This window comes from Thamnophis elegans, chromosome 10, assembly GCF_009769535.1.
Source record: "Thamnophis elegans isolate rThaEle1 chromosome 10, rThaEle1.pri, whole genome shotgun sequence".
Taxonomy (NCBI): Eukaryota; Metazoa; Chordata; class Lepidosauria; order Squamata; family Colubridae; genus Thamnophis; species Thamnophis elegans.
In genome coordinates this window covers 20,316,562-20,335,037 of record NC_045550.1, presented here as the reverse complement: position 1 = coordinate 20,335,037, position 18,476 = coordinate 20,316,562, and the positions used below count along the sequence as shown (strand labels likewise).

General features: G+C 43.2%; 1 protein-coding gene across 1 annotated transcript in view; it reads left to right on the top strand.

Annotated features, from left to right (window-relative positions):
* Nucleotides 1-18,476, top strand: part of SORCS3 (sortilin related VPS10 domain containing receptor 3) — a 719,817-nt gene that overhangs the window by 523,796 nt on the left and 177,545 nt on the right. The window contains 1 exon segment of the mRNA XM_032225623.1: nt 471-535. Coding sequence (XP_032081514.1) covers nt 471-535 — 65 coding nt within the window.

The window sequence follows — 18,476 nt, the reverse complement described above, 5'->3', positions numbered from 1 at the left end:
TTCTCATAGTATGAAATGTGAAGACCAATTTATTAGCATACTTTGTGTCATTCTGGATCATAACTGAAGCAGACAAAAAGTCTTTCTGGGCATTGTTAACAATACATATTCCAGCTCTAGATATTATACTCAATAACTGATTCTTCTCCCTGCTTTACTAACAAACATTTTCTGAGATTTGAATTTGAATTGAACATGAAGGTTCTTAAAAGCAAATTAAATAAAATGAAAAAAATAATTCTCTGCTAATTCTATGTGCTTTTTAAATTAAACTACTAATAGGTCCATGTTTGTTGCTTTCTTTTGCATGTATTAAATCAATCCCAATTTTAGGTTGGGTTGTTTAAAATGAGAAGCCAGTGTTTTTTCTCTCCTCTTCATTCTCAATCCAACTTCACCTTGCCTGACATTATGCATTCTGCTGCACAGATTAATTTGTTTCTTTTCTGCTGCTTCTTCTTTTCTCTCAGGTCTGTCATGGATTTGGACAAGGAGCCTGACCTTGTACACATGGAGGCTCGGACACCAGATGGACGTGAGTGTCTCAGCACCAAGTCTATCAAACCAAAGAGGAAGAGGGTCAATTACATTTTACTTGGTTTTGTTTTTTGATTTGCATTTTAATTGATAGGGAAAATGTGAATCCCCAAGCTCCCTTTGCTGTATGTTCCCGTCTTAGGTAGCAAGAGAATACAATTCTACAACTTTCATGTCTGTGGAAAGAAATAGAAGGAGAAGGGAACACAAATGTATTAGAGATAATAAATAAAGGGAAAATAAATAAACAATAAACAAGGAGAAAAAGTAATATGCCAGAACAACTTTATATCTTCTAGTCTTCCCCTCCTCCATATCCATAAATGGACTCTTGGCCCTCTATCAAGGTTTAAAGAGGAACAAGCCAGAGTCCCTGATTCATAAACCATTAATGAAGCCATATAGGTGAGTTTGTTCTACTTCCTGGGCAAGAAACCAATAAGAACACTTCTATTTGTTTGCGGGAATGAGAATTTGATAGCTATTTGGTTTCTGTTCTGTGTGTCATTTAAATGCCCCAATTAGAATTTGGATGTTAGGGATGAAGAGCTAGAAGAAACTGGGATTTTAAGAGATCAAGAACTAGAAACTGGGATTTTTAAACAATTCCCAAGAGCTAGTTTCCCATTTTTAATTAGTAGTTTTATAAGACTTCTATATTATAATTTCGCCTTGCAGTGAGATGGTGGTAAACAAATTTAAAAATAAAATACATTAAAATAAATATAGCACACCTTTATGCAAAGAATACTTATATAAAAATAGATTTCATTTCATTTATTTCTAGAGAAAACAATTGGACTGAATATGGTTTTATAGAGAGGAATGCTCTTACTGACATTTGTTTCCAAAAAATAGTATAGAATTACAAGTAGGCTTTGTTCCTTAATTCTGCTTTCTAAGCCTCTTATGTTTTGCAAGAGAGTCAGAGAGAATACAAAGCAGAATACAGATTTGCATAATGTCACAATTGCTAATCTATATGTATATATGCAAACTTGAAATAATAGCCTCAATTTAAATGGAAATACAATACATCTCCACATTGTCTTCAAACTTTTTGAACGGCCAGATTCATTGGAGGTAAGTACTGCCAGCAACTGGAAATCCCTAATCAAGTAATGCTAGATATTGTAAACATCATGTGCAGTTAACCTAGAACATGATGTTTGTTCACTCCACCAATTTATTAAAAAACATACTATATTTTCATATTTCATGTTATCAAGAGTTGTGATGGATTCATATAGCAAATTTAATAATTAACCCAGCATGTATGTGGTCAACTTTGTCCCACTTGGGTTTCAAGAAATTGATAAATACATTTTTTTCCACCTGGTTGAGAATGAAGGTGTTTGTGGCTTATGATATTCGTATGCTTCCAGATTTTTTGATCTTTTTAAAAAAATAACTATAACTTTTTAAAATATGTAATTCACAGTTTTATAGTATTGGGGGTTTTTTGGCTTAACATTGTTAAGCTTTTTCTTTTTAGTAGCACAGAAGCAAAGATAAATGATGTTAACCAATCTATGTCAACACTATTTCCTATACATTTCCATACTTGGAAACCATTTTTGTTTGTAACATATTAATATATAAATTTTATTCTGTAAACTTCTCAGAACTCTCTTTTGAGATTTCCTCAATGTTTACAGCCATGATTTCTTAAAACAATGCTCTTCTTGGAAAATTCATACTTCATTCTTATTTGTTTTCCACTTACATCCTCATTCATTCTGCTCCTATCATCAAGTTATTCTGAAATATTTATTTTGTACTGGTTATTCACTTTTATATTCAGCCTATATTCACAATACCCCATTTAACTATTATTTGTCACAAAAGATGGCAAATGTACATGTCCTAGGATAATGTTACAAGATCCAATCGGGGTTGGTTATTGGGAGGAGAGGTTTAATCTTCCGAGCTTTTTGTTGAGAGAGAAATTCCCCGAGAATGGATCCTGGTGATTGGATCCTTTAATGTTTGTCCTTATAATCCAGCTCATCTCCATATAATATAATGGACAGAAACATTCTTAATCAGAGAACTATAGTGGTTAAGACAACATGCTAGAAACTGTGAGACCCTGAGTGTTAGGCCCACCTTAGACATAAAGCCATCTGTGCAACCCTGGGCCAGTCACTTTCAGCCTAAGAAGGAGGCACTTCTGAAAAATCTTGCTAAAAAACCCTGCAAGAACTTTTTTCAAAAATTGAACACAACTGAACAGAAAGGAAAAAAAACTTCTGATACAAAAAATAATTTAATTAGGTTAATTAATATTAAAAAGCAAAACCTTCCATGTATCGGTGAGGCTAACATTCAAGTCTCCTAACTGGTTAAATTCCTAAACATGTATGATGTGGAACTGAGGTTTTACACTGACTATTTGGACTAGGCTGAAAAAAATATTACTGCTGTATCTTCAACATCTGCATATCTGGCAGCAACAAACTCTTCACTCTTCTTACAAAAAGGGGAAAACACAAGGAAGATTCAGGGGAAAACGTAAGAAAGACTCAGAGAAAATGAAACAGATTCAAAAACAAATATAATGAAAACATTGGAAATTAAGTGTATGAAAACAGGGGTTTCCACTACATACATGACCTGGAAATAAATCAACCCAGCTATTCAACAGTGCTCATGTCCAAAGCTGTTTCCAAACTGGCAAAGGATTATCGAATGAAAAAGCTTTAACCTAAATCTTGGTGTTCTCATGGGACTACTAAAAGTTCTTTTTCTCCCTGTTTTCAAATAAAATAGAATTAAAGTTCTTATCTCACAGCAGAATATATTTCCTTATAATAATAAATGTATTATTTATTATATCTTAAATAATAAATAGATCGTTGTGTCTTCTTGTTTTTTTCTCTAATGTTAAGAGACACAAGAGTTGAAACAGATAATTATATAATCTAAAAATTTAAAAGACATTTGAATGGCATCCAAATGTTAGGGACAAGGTTATTTTATCTCACTCAGTAATTTTTATTTTCCATTAAAGGTATGGGTATTTTCCCTAATATTTTTATTGGCTCATAATTTTATTAATGCAATGTGTGCATTTCCAAGAGCAGAGTAGGATTATTGTACCAGGCATTTGCTCTGGAGACAGATTAGAAAACATTCCAATGTTGCCTCCTTCGAGAGGCAATATCCTATTTCTGGCCCTGTCTTGTTTGTAAGCCTATCAATTCTGCCAAGGATTCTCTAAGTTTTTCCATTTTTTTCCTTTCACCTTCCTTTTTCTTTTTCCTTTTTCTTCTGCCAGTTTGTCAGGTTTTCCTGAAATGGCAAAAAAGTTGCAGATAGTAAACAACTGGCAATAACTGTGGTTCAACTGCTTAGGTGCTGGAGGTGGAAGGACCCAGGTATCCAAGGAAGGCTTCAGTACTTACATCTCACTTGTAAACCTAACCCTGCAGAATCAGTCTGATAGGAAGGGACAGAATAATTGCTGAATGAGAAGGAAGATGAAAAGATGAAGACCCTGTCCCTGAATCACCAGGCTTTAGCTAAAATCAGATTTTTCTCAGCTCCTCAGGAAAATATGCAAGGCTCTATAGATTGAAAGATGTGTTTCCAGGGACTAGCAGCTCTGTTCTGATTCTTCTTCCCTGAAGAATTCAACCAAAAATTAGTAAAAGGAAAAGCGGAAGCTCCTCCCTCACTGTTAATCTCTGCAACATTAGTCAGGCTTTTCTAAATCTCTCCCCGCCCCCCGCAAGAGAGGATCCTTAGCACTTATTTCATAGGCCACAGTCAATCAAGAAAGAGAAGACACTCCCAAATATCCAAAGGGCAAGACAGTGCAAATCATTCAGTCTATAACAAATGAGTCTATAGCTTTTGCAATGATTGAAGTTTTCAGGGAAGTCCTTATGCCTAAAGCTATAGACATAAGGACTTCCCTGAAAACTTCAATCATTACAAAACGTATTTCTCCCAAATACAAGAATTAGTTTATTGCTTTAGTGTGAGAAACTCAGGCATGGGCTGTATAAAATTTCCAGGTCTGCTATTTTAACAATGGGTGATAATCTGGACAGGGTCCACTATTAAGACAGAGGCATGTTGGCCAATATGGCTGCTAGAAAACAACTTTGCCAGTTGCCTAAAAAGTAAAATATTTCTAAATCAATCATCCTGTTAGCCTCTGCTTTGCTGCTGCTTCGGCTGCCATTGAAACGGGGAGGGGGGGCATGGTATTTGGGGAGGGAATCATGATGTGCTGGAGGAAGATTCTAGACGCTGACCTAACCATCTTACTGCCCATGTGGAGGAAGGGAGTTTCCCGCCAAGGTTAACTGTCCGGCATTCCATCCTGGTGATGTCTTTTGAAGTTGTCTCCCACCTGACAGTTGGGTGCATTATAATTGGACTATGGACTGGGGTGCCAAGGGGAGGGGATTGAATTATACATGATATTCTTTGCTTTGGCACCTAATTAACCAGATTCAGTTTAGCTTTGCTACTGTTCGTTTATAATTAGTAAAAGTACACTTGATTTCGAACAAATGGAGTTGAGTGGTTTCTTTCCTGATTATTAAATGAAGTCGCACATGACAATAAGCTGAATCTCACCTCGCACCCAACCCGGAGTGAACAACTACCAAGGGAGGTGCCCTCACAAGAAAAAAATGTCTTTGCATGAAAGTGACCAGGAGGAAGAAGTGGGGGCAGCGGCAGGACCATCTCTAACAGAAAGACTAGCCGAACTGAGAGTGGAAGAACCTGCCGTCCATCCCAGATGGACTAGGGGTGTGGGACAGAAAGAGGAACCTGAGGAATTACAAGTTGGAGTCATGAGAAGGAGGCCAAAGAAAAAACAGCGGCTGACTGGAGTGGCACTGGAGAGGAAGACTACAAAATCTCCCACGCAATGAGGCTCCTCGAAGAGGCATGGAGCGAACGTCGAATTCGAGAGAGAGCTGTGGAAAGGGAGCCAACAGAGGAGCTGGAGAAAAGGTACTCAATGCATAGCTTAAGGGAAACTGGAGGGGCCGAAGGGGGATGTGCGCAAGAAAACTCAGAACCAGTCTCCCCCCTGCGGCTAGAGACTTTCCAAGAGCAGGTGACACCAGATGGCTAAGGTCCCACCCTTAAGCGTAAAATATGATGGAGAACCCAGAGGTCTCGGGTTGTTTATTATTCAGGTCTGGAATTATATGGAAATATATGAGCCTGATTTAGAGACAGATGAAATTAAAGTGAGAATGGTGTTAATGGCCTTGGAGAAGAAAGCAGCCGACTGGATGGTCAGGCTACATAATAACAATTCCCCTCTCCTGAGGAATTTTGATGACTTTATGGCAGCCATGAGAAGAAGGTTCGACGACCCTTTGACCGAGCGTCGCGCTAGGCTGAAATTTACGGCCCTTAAACAGGGAAAGAAATGGTGTTAATGGCCTTGGAGAAGAAAGCAGCCGACTGGATGGTCAGGCTACATAATAACAATTCCCCTCTCCTGAGGAATTTTGATGACTTTATGGCAGCCATGAGAAGAAGGTTCGACGACCCTTTGACCGAGTGTCGCGCTAGGCTGAAATTTACGGCCCTTAAACAGGGAAAGAAAACTGTGCCTGACTATGTGCAAGAGTTCCAGGAGCTGTCAGCCTATATGAGGGGGTGGTCGGAAGAGGCCTTGCTGGATCAATTCGCTGATGGCTTGGATAAAGATGTTTACCAGCAATGCATAAACAGACACCTTCCTCGTCGTTTAGAAGCTTGGTATGAAGCACCTCCTAAAGCCCCCCGCCCAAGGAGTGAGGGCAGGGGAGGTTTTGCGGGCAAAGCCAAGCCTTTCACTTGTTTCCGCTGTGGAAAGGAGGGGCATCGGGCTATGAATTGCCGTGTCAAACTGACTCAACCTGCTCCACCCCCCACCCTGGAGGGAGGGGAAATCGGAGAAAGCTCCAGGCAAGAGGAAGGAGGCTGCCTTCACTGCTGAGAGTGTTTCTCGATGCTTCGAGCCAGAGGAGGAGGGAGATGGAAGCCCCAGCTCGTCTGACGAATCTGATGATGAGAATTCTCATCGCTGGGTAAGTTCCCGCTCTGGCCCTATGCTTATCCCAATTGAGCTTAGAGTGCCCTCTTCTGGTGCAACAGAAAAACTTCTGGCTCTATTAGATTCTGGGTGTTCCCATTGCATGATAAGCCCTGAGATGGTTGAGAAGCTGGGCTTGAAACTAAAGACTTTAAAAATCCCTATTGCTTTTTGCCAAATTGATGGTTCTATTGCGGGAGGCGATCCTGCTCATTTTTCCACTGAACCCATCGAGATGTGGATAGGTACCCACCAAGAATTAATAACTTTTATTGTGGCGCCTGGGATGGACCGGCCCCTTATTTTGGGACTCCCCTGGCTCTGTAGATGGAACCCACACATTAACTAGAGAGAGGTGTGGTTACGGATTCGAACAACCACACCCCCTGAGGGGAAAGTGGAGGCTCCAGACTCTGATACTACTACCCCCACACTGGCAGCCAGGGGGCAGGAGAGAATTGAGGGGGAGGAAAGAATTCCAAAGGAATATTGGGACCTCAAGGATGTTTTTAGTGAGAAATCTTCTGATAAATAGCAATAGCAATAGCAATAGCAGTTAGACTTATATACCGCTTCATAGGGCTTTCAGCCCTCTCTAAGCAGTTTACAGAGTCAGCATATTGCCCCCAACAATCCCGGTCCTCATTTTACCCACCTCGGAAGGATGGAAGGATGAGTCAACCCTGAGCCGGTGAGATTTGAACCACCAAACTGCCAAACTAGCAGTCAGCTGAAATGGCCTGCAGTACTGCACTCTACCCACTGTGCCACCTCGGCTCTGTGGCCCCTCACAGGCCCCTCACAGGCCCACAGATTGCACCATTGATATTTTACCTGGAGTTCAGCTTCCAAAGCCCCAAATATATTCAATGACCCCTAGAGAGATGGAAGAAATGAAGACATTCATTGATAAAAACTTGGAAAGGGGTTTCATTGAGCCAGCGAGGCCCAAGGTAGCAGCGCCAGTATTGTTCAGAGAAAAGAAAGATGGCTCCCTCAGATTATGTGTGAACTTCAAAAACTTAAACTGCATCTCAGCTCAGAACTTGTACCCCTTACCACTGATGAAAGACATGCTGGCCCAACTGGGGAAGAGCCATATTTTCACTAAATTGGACCTCAGAGAAGCGTATTATAGTGTCAGAATTAAAGAGGGGGATGAATGGAAAACTGCTTTCAACTGCCCCCTTGGTTGTTTCCAGTTTCGGGTAATGCCATTTGGCCTCCAAGGGGTGCCAGCGGTTTTCATGCAGCTAATTAATGAGGTTTTACATGACCATCTTTACAAAGGAGTAATAGTCTATTTAGACGATATCCTTATTTACACGGAAACACATGAAGAACACGTGAGGCTTGTTTGCACAGTTCTGAAAAAACTCTGGGCGTCTGAGCTCTACGCAAAATTGTCCAAGTGCGAATTCCATCAGGAGAAGGTTGATTACCTGGGCTATTGCATCTCCCACAGGGGCATTGAAATGGACCCCGCTAAGGTCAAAGCGGTCACCGAGTGGGAGGCCCTTCGTACACGTAAGCAATTGCAGAAATTTTGGGGTTTTGCTAATTTCTATCATCAATTTATTCCCTCCTTTGCTAAGATAGCTCTCCCCATAACTAACCTCCTTAAGTCAAAAGGAGGAGCCAAGCCTAAACCTAGCAAACCGCTGGATTGGACTATGGACTGTCAAGCAGCTTTTGAGAAGCTGAAGCGCCTCTTTGCGGAGGAATCAGTCCTCAAACACCCGGACATGGATGCACCTTTTGTGGTCCAAGCGGACGCCAGTGATGTGGCAGTGGGAGCTGTACTACTTCAAGCTAACAGCCAAGGTAAATTACAACCCTGAACTTACACCTCTCGCAAACTAACCGACACGGAGAGACTTTGGGCCATTTGGGAGAAAGAAGCTTTTGCTGTTCGCTGGGCTTTATCCACGTGGCGCCATTTTCTGGAGGGCGTCAAACACCCTTTCAAGGTGTGGACTGACCATAAAAACTTGGAAGCATTGAGAACCCCCAAGAAACTTTCTCCTAAGCAGATGCGCTGGGCTCAGCATTTCAATAGATTCAATTTTACCTTGAAGTATATTCCAGGGGGAAAAAACTTTATGGGTGATGCTTTGTCCAGGCTCCCTCAGTACAACTGTTCTAAGCTCAATGTTGTCCAGCCTGTCATTCCCGCGAAGAGCCTCGCTGCTCCTGTTGTTACTAGAAGTCAAGCTACTTCAAAAGTGGAGGTCACTGAGGATTTTCTTTCTAACCTAAAAAAGGCCCTTGCTGGGGATGACTGGTTCCAACAACACATGAATGAATGCACTATAAAAGATAGATTGCCTTGGATTGCGGCGAAGTTATACATTCCTGTGTCCATTAGACCCATTGTTCTTCAATGGGCTCATGACTCCCGGATGGCTGGACACTTTGGATTCGTCAAGACTCTACACCTCGTCAAGAGGCAATTTTGGTGGCCCTCTTTGAAAAGGACATTGAGGCTTATGTTGCCAGTTGTCCCATTTGTGCCGCTGCTAAACGCCCTCAGGAGTTACTCCAGGCGGTGGCTCGCCCAGTAGCCCCCTGGAAGGAGATCTCCATGGATTTCATTGTCAAACTTCCTGAGAGTAAGGGACACACTGTAATCTGGGTTGTTACAGACTTATTCTCCAAACAAGTCCATTTCATCCCTTGCTCAAAGATCCCCTCAGCTAAATCTCTTGCTAAGATGTTCACCTCTCATATATATCGCTTGCATGGGGTGCCCAACCACATCATTTCGGACAGGGGTGTTCCATTCACCTCCCTATTCTGGAAAGAGTTTCTGAAGCGGATTGGCTCCGCCCAGGGCTAAGCTCCTCCCACCACCCTCAGACTAATGGGGCTTGTGAAAGGACTAATTCTGTACTGGAACAATATTTACGTTGTTTCATCAACTACCAACAAGATGATTGGGTGGATTTGTTACCTCATGCTGAGGTGGCCTACAATAATTCCGTGCACAGCAGCACTGGCTTTACCCCTTTTCGTGTGATGTACGGCCAGGATTTTGTACCCATTCCTGAAATTCCTCACGAGCAACCGCAGGTGTCATCGCTGTCTGAGTGGAGTGATCACCTTCGGGGCGTTTGGCCTTTGGCTCTCCAGACTCTAGATGCTGCACACCGCACTCATAAGAAACAGGCTGATAAGAAACGGACTAAGCCCTATGAGTATAAGGTTTGTGATCAAGTTTATTTATCCACTAGATTTCTTCAAACACCCCAGAAATCAAAGAAATTGGGCCCCAAATATGTTGGCCCGTTTCCCATTGTCAAGATCATCAACCCTGTTTCTGTCCGACTCCAATTGCCTAAGCATCTCAACCGGGTTTACCCTGTTTTTCATGTTAATCTCCTGAAGCCTCTCTTCACTTCTTCACTTCTTCAAATATTCAGAAGGAAAGCTGTTCAGAGATTGTTTCCCAATTAAAATTATAGATAAAATCATCTATATCTACCCAACAAAAAAATATGAAGGCGGGGGCAACAAAGCATCAGGATATACCTTTCCTTCTTTTCTTCCTTATCACATAATTTTTTTTGGATAGCAAGTAACCCAGTGGTTAAAGGATCCTACTGATTAATCATACCCCAATATAAGGAGAAAATTTGGCCTTCCTAGCAAAAGAGGAGGTCTCAGCTTTTCTGCATAGAGAAGGCTAACACAATTTATCCTTGAATTCTTATGATATTGGACATATATGTCTCCATAATATTTTCACAAATACACATCATAGAATTCACTGGTCTGGAGTTATTTCACTTTCTTGCCCAAGTAATGCAATAAGATAAAACATCACTAGTCTGTAATATCATGAATTTTTCTGAACATAAAGGCAGTCGAGTCCATCTCTCTGTGCGAGAGATTATCAAATTCCATTTCTTCATAATTCCCAAAAGTGTAAAAGGAATGCTATCCCAGACCTGAAGCAAATTAAACCATACCAATCTCAAGGCTAATTGCTTGCTTACACTTAGTGTAATGGATGAGATTCTGACAGTCCTATAAAGTAGACCAAGATCTAGAAATATTCCTTTCAGAAACTAAAGATGTGGCAAAAATATGAATCATTTTAAGGACTCATGCCTACTTACACACAAATTTTTCTTCTTTCCATGTAAGCTGCTGGGTAAAGATAGCTAAACTGTAGTCAGAGCTATATTTCACACTGGGAAAGGTGAACTCCATTGCCTCTTAAAAATTGATTGATGATCAATTATAATACAAGCCAATCATATAAAACTACCAAGCAATAACATAATAAATATAAAAAGCAAAAATAATACATTAATAATAATGAATGTAACCTATAAAATCACAATAAAACTATTAGCAAATCAATAGAATGTCAACTCTTGATGGGAGGAAATGTTATTTATCTTGTGATGGAAAGTTCCCCAGGGGGTGGACAAGATACATAACAAAATAAAAACATATAACCATCATCAATCCATAATATCCATTAAGCTTATATACATATTACAGATGAAGAACAGAATACTCTTGGTTGTCAGCTACAGTTAACAGCTCAAAACACTCAACATATTACTAATAAGCTACAAACCCTCTTGGGCAATAACATTACATTTCCTGAGGTACTTGGTGGCAAGGCTCTACTTGTATCCAGGGAACAACCCAACCAACCTGAACTAGATTCTCACAAGCAACTACAAGCAACATACACATTTATGCCAACATGAGAATCAGAGCCTGAAAAACAGAAAATGTCTCTTTTGGTCCATATCTACATCAACAACTAAATCACAGGGCTTAGCAAGTAAACACAAGACTATAGATACCGTCACCTTTCTACATATAATGGAATAAATTATCATCATCTCCCAGCAATGTGTCCATTTCTTTGAATTCTGCATAGGACAAACAGGAAAAAAAATGTGCAAAAGAAGTAAGGGACAGAAGCTTGACATCAGGGCTCAGAACAAGGACAAAGTAATAGCAGATCATTTCAAACTCTCAGGATACTCTGTGAAAGCTCTCAAAGTAATCATTTTGGAAAAATGAGGTTTTAACAGGACTATTGACAGAGAAATTGTTGAACTTGCATCAAAAGGGGTCAGACAATCTCAGGGGGGCTTTCTAACATTATAATTGTTAACTGAAGAGGTAATTTTAATTTGTGTCACATGTAACCTTATCTGCACAATCAATCTTTCTAACTCTTCCTTTCATCCACCCCACCTCCTCCCAGTTTAAGTTCTATATCAGTCAAACCACTCTCTGCATCTTATGATACGAGCCACTCCTTACGAACACTTCACAAACACTTACTGGTATGTCTTTTGATAAAATTTTCTAAATGGAAAAGGTGCTACCAGATGCCTTCTGATTTTTGTCAACCATAGACAAACATGGCTCTTCTTTACAATACATTATATTTATATCCTACTTACCGTATATACTCGAGTATAGGCCGACCCGAATATAAGCCGAGGCACCTAATTTTACCACAAAAAACTGGAAAAGTTATTGACTCGAGTATAAGCCTAGGGTGGGAAATGCAGCAGCTACCGGTAAATTTCAAAAATAAAAATAGATACCAATAATGTTTTTGAATATTTATTTCAAAGAAAAACAGTAAACTAGCGGTGTATTCAATGAAATACTTCACTCACCTCATGATGCTGATGTCCCGCTGTGATGATGATGTCCCGTGCAGCCGCGGGAGCGATGTCCCGCCTCCTATGACACACGGCACAGTGATTCCTATCATTGGATCACTGTACCAGAGGAGGTGGGACATCGCTATGTGGCTGCTTGCCATAACAAGGAGGAGGTGGGACATCGTTGCAGAGCGGCAGGAGTGGGAGGAAGGGGAATCGTAAGACAGCCCTGCATTACATCAGAACGTGAGGAGGGGGGATGGTGCGGTGCGCGCTGCGCGGCAAACTGACACAGAGGGAGGGGAAACTCACAGGGGCACTGGGCCATTCACGAGTGTCACCCAGCGGCATGGCCCCGCCCCTTTTTCTCCTCCATTTCGGGCAAATTTTTCACTGACTCGAGTATAAGCCGAGGCGGCTTTTTTCAGCCCAAAAAGTGGGCTGAAAAACTAGGCTTATACTCGAGTATATACAGTATTCTTCAGTAGCTCAAACCTCTGGATATGTAACTTCATTTTATCCATATAACAACATCTCTTTCAGATCAATTGGATTGCATAGAAAGATGGTAACTTTCTGATAATGTCAAATCTTGAATTAGATCTCCTCCATCTAAATTCGATGCCTTGCAATCTAGGTAGAATGTGATTACTGTGTAAGCATCACAGAAAAATAAGCTTGGTAAAAAATCCAAATTCTATAGAGTAGTCAGATGAAGTTTAAATTTTGGGCATGGGCAAAATGAATTCCTTCATCCCATTAAGTTAATTTCACATCATGATCTATATTGCCTATTTAAGCTGGGAGCGTTACATGAAAATCTAAAATTTGTGCATAATGAAAATTTGCTTGAAATACAGGACGTGTTTTACAGAAAATTGACTCATCCATCTCATTCTGACACTATGTGTTTCTATGTTAGAACTGAAATACTCTGCACAATCTAAAGTAATTTATATTATAAATTAATATAAATAATATAAATAATATAAATAATATTATATATATATATATATATATATATATATATATATATATATATATATATATATATATATATATATATATATATATATATATATATAATGATTTTTATTTATTTATTTATTTTACAACCCCCGGTATGCCCAAATATGGGAGGAAGATCACTACTTCCATTCTCTGTCCTTCGGCTTGTCACAAGAGACCATCCAGGCAGAAACCCAATATTTTTACTGTTGCCTTTTTTGTTACATTTTGTTGTATTTGTGCTGATAAATAAATAAAGGGAGACTAGTATAGATCTATTTCAAGCTATTTAGCTCTCATCAGCTAGCCATACCCTTACTGGGAATTATATTATTTATAAATGAGATAAATATTAAATATTATAAATACTATAAAATATAAAGCAGGCAATCCTGCTTACTTAATAGAATCTGTTTTTTCATTTAATCTTTATGAAGTATTTAATTTTGCTTTCCTCAGTAACACTTATATTTCTCTCTTATAAAACAGCTTAATCTCTTATTTCAATAGTTATTTAATATAGCAGCTGTCTTCGACATATGTCCCTTTGTAGGATTTTCTTTTTTAATCATAGAGATCAAAACACCATTCCCATTTCTCTGATGGTCTTTTTATGTTGGGAGAGAAAAAAAAATGTGGTTCATTGGTGGCTATGAGCTGATCTCTTTTCTCCTTCTTTGTTTGGTAAAATGGTTCTTATTTGCTTCATGGATTCTGAGCTGCAGGAAGTGCCCCTTTCATTTCCTTATTGAATCTGATTGTTTATTAGACATGCTACTTTTATTTCTTCATTTGTTGTTTCTTGCAGACCTACATGTTGCATTTGCACTAGGAAATGTATGCTAAATTGCTTTAATGACTGTAGGTGGATGCTTGCATGTTTAAAGGATGTTTACACACTGTTTCATTATACTATATTTATAAAATAAATGCAGGTATATATAGGGTGACCAGACGTCCCGCATTTGGCGGGAAAGGCATGACTTTTTATCATTTTTCCCGCGTCCCGCCCGGTTCTCAAAAAACCCCGTTTTATTTTGGGGCTTGCTGGCTGCCCCGCCCATCAGCTGCCGCTAGCTCACTCGTTAGTTCCCCCATCTATTTCTAAAAATCTAAGCCAGCCCAGCCTGCCGCTCACTGATTGGCCTGGACTCCAGTCAATCAGTGAGGTGGCTGGAATGGAAAATGTGGCGTGCTTAAAGTTTTCCATCCCAGCCAGCTCACTGATTGGCTGGAGTCTGCTTAGCACGTCGCATGAGTCACAAGAGTCTCCATTTCATTTCGCCTTTGCGGCCGTTTGCTTGGTTTTGCTGCTTCACTGATGAGTAAACCGGGAATTAGTAACCTGCGCGGGGTTAGTGCCGCCGCCCTCCTCCCCTTCCCTGTGTGTGAGAAAGGCACCCGCTCGCCAGCCCGCGCCAGCCCGCTCACCCTTGGGCTCTGGGGGCAGCACCTTCCCAGCTGCGCTGCTGCCACGCTGCTTCCTTCGCGCCCTGCGGAGTTTTCCCTGTGTCTGCCAGGTCGCGCCCGTCCTGTGTGCGAGAAACTCCGCAGGGCGCGAAGGAAGGCACTGGGGAAGTGCTGCCCCGGGAGCCCAAGGGTGGGCAGGCAGACTGGCGAGCGGGCGCCTTTCCCTGTGTCTTCCAGGTTGCGCCCGTCCTGTGTGCGAGAAAGGTGCCTGCTCACCAGCCCGCGCCAGCCGCTCACCCTTGGGCTCCGGGGCAGCACATTCCCAGCTCTGCCGCTGCCGCGCTGCTTCCTTCGCGCCCTGCGGAGTTTTCCCTGTGTCTGCCAGGTCGCGCCCATCCCCTCTCAAAAGGATTCATCCCGCTTCCTCCTCTTCTTCTTCCTCCACCTCCTCCTCCTCCCCGTCCATGGTGGCAGCCACAGGATGGGGCGGCGACAAGAGAGAGAGGGCGAGAGAGAGAGAGGGTTCCATCCCGTGAGGAGACGCCCACCGAGCTGCGGGTCCCCCCGCCGCCTTCTTTCCCTCGTGGTCGCTTCCCTTCTTTCGACTCGTGGTCACTTCCCACCACTTGTGGCGCCTCGCTTCCCACCATCCCGCCATCGCCCAGCCGCCGCCGCCGCCTCCCCTTCCTCCCTCCCTCCCCCTTGGACTCCTCTTCCCACCCCGCTGCCTCGGCTTGGAAGGGCTGGGAGAGCAAGAGAGAGAGAGAACGGGGGAATCTCTCGGGGCTCGCCGGAGCGCTGCTCCTTTCCCAGAGCAAGGGCGGTGCGGGGAAGACAATCTGCCAGAGGAACCTTCTGAAGTGGAGGCAGCGGTGGTGGCTGGGCGCACGCTGCTCTTTCCCTCTGCACCCTGGTGCTCTCCGTTCCCAAGCAGCCCCGTCCCCTCCTCCTCCCTCAGTCCTTCCCGCTGCCTCACCAAAATCTTGCTCTCCCTCCCCCCACTTTGGCCGCTGATGGCCATCGCCCAGCCGCCGCAGCCACCTCCCCTTCCTCCCTCCCTCCCCCTCGGACTCCTCTTCCTGCCCCCGCTGCCTTGGCTTGGAAGGGCCGGGAGAATGAGAGAGAGAGAGAGAGAGAACGGGGGAATCTCTCGGGGCTCGCCAGAGCGCTGCTCCTTTCCCAGAGCAGAGAGAGAGAAGGAAAGAAGGGGGGAGAGAAAACTGGGCGCCCGAGCCCTTTCCCCACATCCCTATGCAGCGGGGAAAGCTCGCTGCTTCTGCAGCAGCCACCCGAGGCTGAGATGGAATTCCCCTCTGCCAGCGCTGGGCAGCAAAGCTGAGATGTTAACCTCACTCCCTCTTCTTGCAGCACACCCCGATGTGAAAAACGCTGAGATCCTGCGTACTTGGGGCTGCTGCAATGTCCAGGAGGCTCAGCTGGTCTGAGTAGGCAGGGCAGGGGTAACGCGGAGCCCAACTCAGGTGCTCCGAGCAGAGGGGGAGCCGCCCCCTCTGCCAGCGCTGGGCAGCAAAGCTGAGATGTTAAGCTCACTCCCTCTTCTTGCAGCATGCCCCAATGCGAAAAACGCCAAGATCCCGCACACTTGGGGCTGCTGCGATGTCCAGGGAGCTCCAGGATGACTGAGAATCCCCCGTGTTATTCCAGATAGGATAGAATATTGCCTTTTCCACTTTCTCCACTCCCCCCAATGGCGGTTAAGAATCGGCAAATATTTGGGGCGTGTGTCCGCGGGAGAAAGAAAAGAAAGGAAAAGGAAAGAAAGGAAAAGAAAGGAAAAAAAGAGAAGAAAAGGTCTTTTTCTCTCCCACGGTTGTTTCTGCGGGGCCGCTTGGAGGCGTTTTCCCCACGGCGCATGCACACGCGCTCCTTTAAAGTTGCGGGGAGAAAGTGAGAGGTGAACCCCGCTTTTCTCCAACGTGTCTGAAGCATGTATGGGAATCGTTGCCCCACTCAGGTTTCAACTTCAGGGGAGTGACCGAGCGAAGGAGAGGAGAAGAGGGGAGAAAAAGGGGTTTGGCGAGAGGATTCTGAATGGATCCCGAATGATCGGGACTCGAAACAGCTCTATTACGTCCTGCTTTTTGTGGGGGGAAAGAGAGAGAAAGAGGGAGAGGGAAAAAGTTTTGGGAACGGCCGTAGCCTTCCTCATCTGGATCCTGGAGCGAAGCGCGGAGAACAACACAAAAAAAGTGTTGGGTTGGGTTTTTTTTGGATACTCTGATTTTTGTCTCTCTTGTTACTGTTTTCAATTCAATTCTTTTTTTCCCCAGTCTTTTTAAAAAACTGAACGCTTCTACCTCCACCTCTCCTTCACCGTCTGCCCCGAGGAGTTTTGGAGTGGAGGGGAGGAAGAGTGTTTGAGGCACGGGGATGGAGGTGGTTGCCGCCGAGTCCCCCCGCCCGGGTTCTGGTGGAGAAAAGAAGACAGGGGTGGGGTGGGTGGGTGGGGGATCGGCTGGCCAAGATGGCGTAATCCCCCGCTTTCCAAGCTCGCAAACAGCACGGGTCTCTCCAACTCTTTCTTGCCCTAAGTATTTTACACTGAGCTTTTTAGCTCCAGCATCCCTGTTTTTAATATGCTGAAGACCCATCCTGATCCCTCCAATGACGTTCCAGATAATGAAATATGCAGGGCATGTTGTAGTAAAATTTTTTTTTGCCAATTATCATGGTTGAAACAGGATCTGAATTGTAGAACTCCAATTTGCTTGGCATAATGTTTAAAGGACTTTGATTTGAAGAGAAGAGATTTCAGAGGAAGAAATGGCTGTGGCTTCAGAGGAACAAGTGGCAGCCTCAAGTTACATGAGCTCGCCATATGTCATACCTACATGCTTGCAAATTCTTTTACTTATTGGACCAAAGACCCAGCTAGGAAAAATGATAACACATGGAATCCTTTAGTGAATGTTATGCAGCAGTATGTGTATCAAAAGCATAGATTTACAGGAGCTTAGTAGAAACGTGCTGTAGTACTAATGCAAATCAAAAGCAGAAGAATTTATCCTTGAGGATCTTTACTATTTTCAGCCTCTTCCCTCTTCAGGCTTCAGAATTTAAGGAGAGAGAGAGAGAGAGAGAGAAAGAGGGATTGTGTGCACAGGAGGGAGGATTTTCTAAAAGTCCCATTGAATGGAGAGGAGGGGAGAGAGAGAGAGAGGAAGTGTGTGCACAGGAGTGGGGATTTTCTAAAAGTCCCATTGAATCCAGAGGAGGGGAGAGAGAAAGAGAGAGATAGAGAGAAAGAGGGAGTGTGTGCACAGGAGTGGGGATTTTCTAAAAGTCCCATTGAATCCAGAGGAGGGGGGAGAGAGAGAGAGAAAGAGGGAGTGTGTGCACAGGAGTGGGGATTTTCTAAAAGTCCCATTGAATCCAGAGGAGGAGAGAGAGAGGGGGGGAGTGTGCACAGGAGTGGGGGTTTTCTAAAAGTCCCATTGAATCCAGAGAAGGGGAGAGAGAGAGAGAAAGAGGGAGTGTGTGCACAGGAGTGGGGATTTTCTAAAAGTCCCATTGAATCCAGAAGAGGGGAGAGAGAGAGAGAGAAAGAGGGAGTGTGTGCACAGGAGTGGGGATTTTCTGAAAATCCCATTGAATCCAGAGGAGGGGAGAGAGAAAGAAAGAGGGAGTGTGTGAGGATGGGGGATTTCCTAAACCCCATTGAATCCAGAGGAGGGAAGAGAGAAAGAAAGAAACAGGGAGTGTGTGAGGTGGGAGGATTTCCTAAACCCCATTGAATCCAGAGGAAGGAAGAGAGAAAGAAAGAGGGAGTGTGTGAGGTGGGGGGATTTCCTAAACCC